Below are 1,876 nucleotides of genomic sequence, written 5' to 3' on the forward strand. Positions count from 1 at the left end.
ACAAAAATGTATCAAATAAATCTGCTCACCTGCAATTTATAATGGCGCATTGCAGTCACCTTCATGCACGAAAGTTCGTTCAATCTCAGCTGTTAGTCAGTTATTAGTTAGTCAGTTATGCCAGTTATTTGCTGTTGTATCGTCGATTTTCAAAATGCAAATGATCTGTTTACTTTATTTTCAAAGAACAGTTTGTTTTGTTATTGTTTGGTTGGTGTCTTATATGAAACTGCGACATTGCGCAATTTATTGGACAGACTTGTTTAAGATCACACAGCGTAATTTGAGTGGCATTTTATTTCGTTATTTTTAAATCATCTTTTTATTTTTGACAATATCTGTAAATTTAGTTTCCTGCTCTTAATTGTGAATGCATACTTGATGGTTTTAAATGCTCCTGAAATTAAGTGCTGCTTGACGAGCCTATACAGTATTGTGCTCATGTATGTGACGTCACTCAAGGCATAAGGTTGAAATGCACAGCCCGCCACTGATTGTAATTGATATTTGTTCAATATTTTTGTGACTCGTATTTCTCCCTAGTGATAGATATCAGCACAGTGTCAGCTGTATAAAGTAGTGGTCTACCATTTCCAGCTACTACTAAATTTAGAATGGAAATAATCTTAGTTGATTTATGGTCATTTGTTCCACATGTCAGCCAAGAACATATAATTTGTAGACCGTCCCAAAAACAGACTGGGAGCGAAGATCAAACTGAAACATTCAGAGATATTTAACTCGCTCGGATTGAACGTTTTCACAACGTCTGTTTTGGTCGTTTTACGTCTACTCAGTCACTGCGACCACTGTACGCGTTGTCAATGTGGCACGCCATTTAATCAAATATGTTCTATATTTGAAGCGGTGGTCGAAAACGGGTGTCGTAGCGCTTGAATTTGACGTGAATGTGTTCAAATTATACAAAGTGGTAAATCACATAAACGTTTCCGGATCGAGGCCTTAGAACTTAGTCTTTTCAAACTCATGACCAATTTGAAATTAAACATCGATCGGGTATCACCTGCTTGTCCACTGACACTGCTCGAACGGCATTTGACCGGGAATGCCCGCCTCGTCGGGTCCCGGAGCTCTCTCCCCGACCAGCATCCGTAATCTCTGCGGGTTGCATCGGCACTATCCGCCAGCAGATGTTGTGATTCCATTCAAGAAAGGTAAGCGTTGTTTTCCCCGCTTGTGTCCCTCAACTGTAAAAGTAATCATTTCGTTGTTGGGTGTGAAAAGTGTCACTGTGGAGCAGCTTTCAAACGTCGCCCTTACCAAATTTACGTCGCACTATGGCAAGTTCTGATCTGTTCGTGAGGAACGTGCCATGAGGAAGTCAAGTTCATGCTATGCTTCTCCGCTGTCTCAGAATAGTGTCACTTTACACTCACTTCCTTACTTTAGACTCCACCTACAGTGTCTGCGTGTGGTGCGTTCTGCCGGTCAAACGAAGCTAGTTGAGACGAAACATTAATTTATGGAAATGACATTCAAGGAGAATACTGTCTTTGTGAACAATGTATTTGTGGAAAACAATTTAACTGTCAAAGTGAAAAATGAAAACGGTGATAGAAAAAGGGGGTGACATGAAAAAATGAGATTTGTTGCAAGGTAATCTCTCTCTCGATCTCGGTTACAAAAAAAAATGCCATTAACTCGTTCGCTGCCAGTGATTTTTCAGAACCTTCGAAAATAATGTATATACATATGTCACACTTCACAGCCATGACTGTGATCTGTGTATCGCTGGTGACTGTGAGTGTGTGCGCGCGCGCGTGATCTCTCTCTCACACACACACACACACACACACACACACACACACACACACACACACACACACACACACACACACACACACACACACCCACG

At 41.0% G+C, this 1,876-nt stretch overlaps 1 protein-coding gene and 1 long non-coding RNA gene across 3 annotated transcripts in view; one reads left to right on the forward strand and one right to left on the reverse strand.

Annotated features, from left to right (window-relative positions):
- The window catches only part of tpcn2 (two pore segment channel 2), an 81,643-nt gene extending 80,249 nt beyond the window's left edge, over positions 1 to 1,394 (reverse strand). For both annotated transcript variants that reach the window (XM_019879842.1, XM_019879841.1), the window contains exons 1-2: positions 1,282 to 1,394; positions 1,025 to 1,208 (exon numbers count right to left, since the gene is read on the reverse strand). In XM_019879842.1, the coding sequence (XP_019735401.1) occupies positions 1,025 to 1,132 (108 nt within the window). In that variant the 5' untranslated portion in view covers positions 1,133 to 1,208; positions 1,282 to 1,394. The remainder of the gene's footprint in view (positions 1 to 1,024; positions 1,209 to 1,281) is intronic.
- The window catches only part of LOC109521791 (uncharacterized), a 17,849-nt gene that overhangs the window by 13,337 nt on the left and 2,636 nt on the right, over positions 1 to 1,876 (forward strand). The gene's annotated exons all lie outside the window — the stretch shown is intronic.

The sequence above is a fragment of the Hippocampus comes genome, unplaced genomic scaffold, assembly GCF_001891065.2.
Source record: "Hippocampus comes isolate QL1 unplaced genomic scaffold, H_comes_QL1_v1.1 scaffold175, whole genome shotgun sequence".
Classification (NCBI taxonomy): Eukaryota; Metazoa; Chordata; class Actinopteri; order Syngnathiformes; family Syngnathidae; genus Hippocampus; species Hippocampus comes.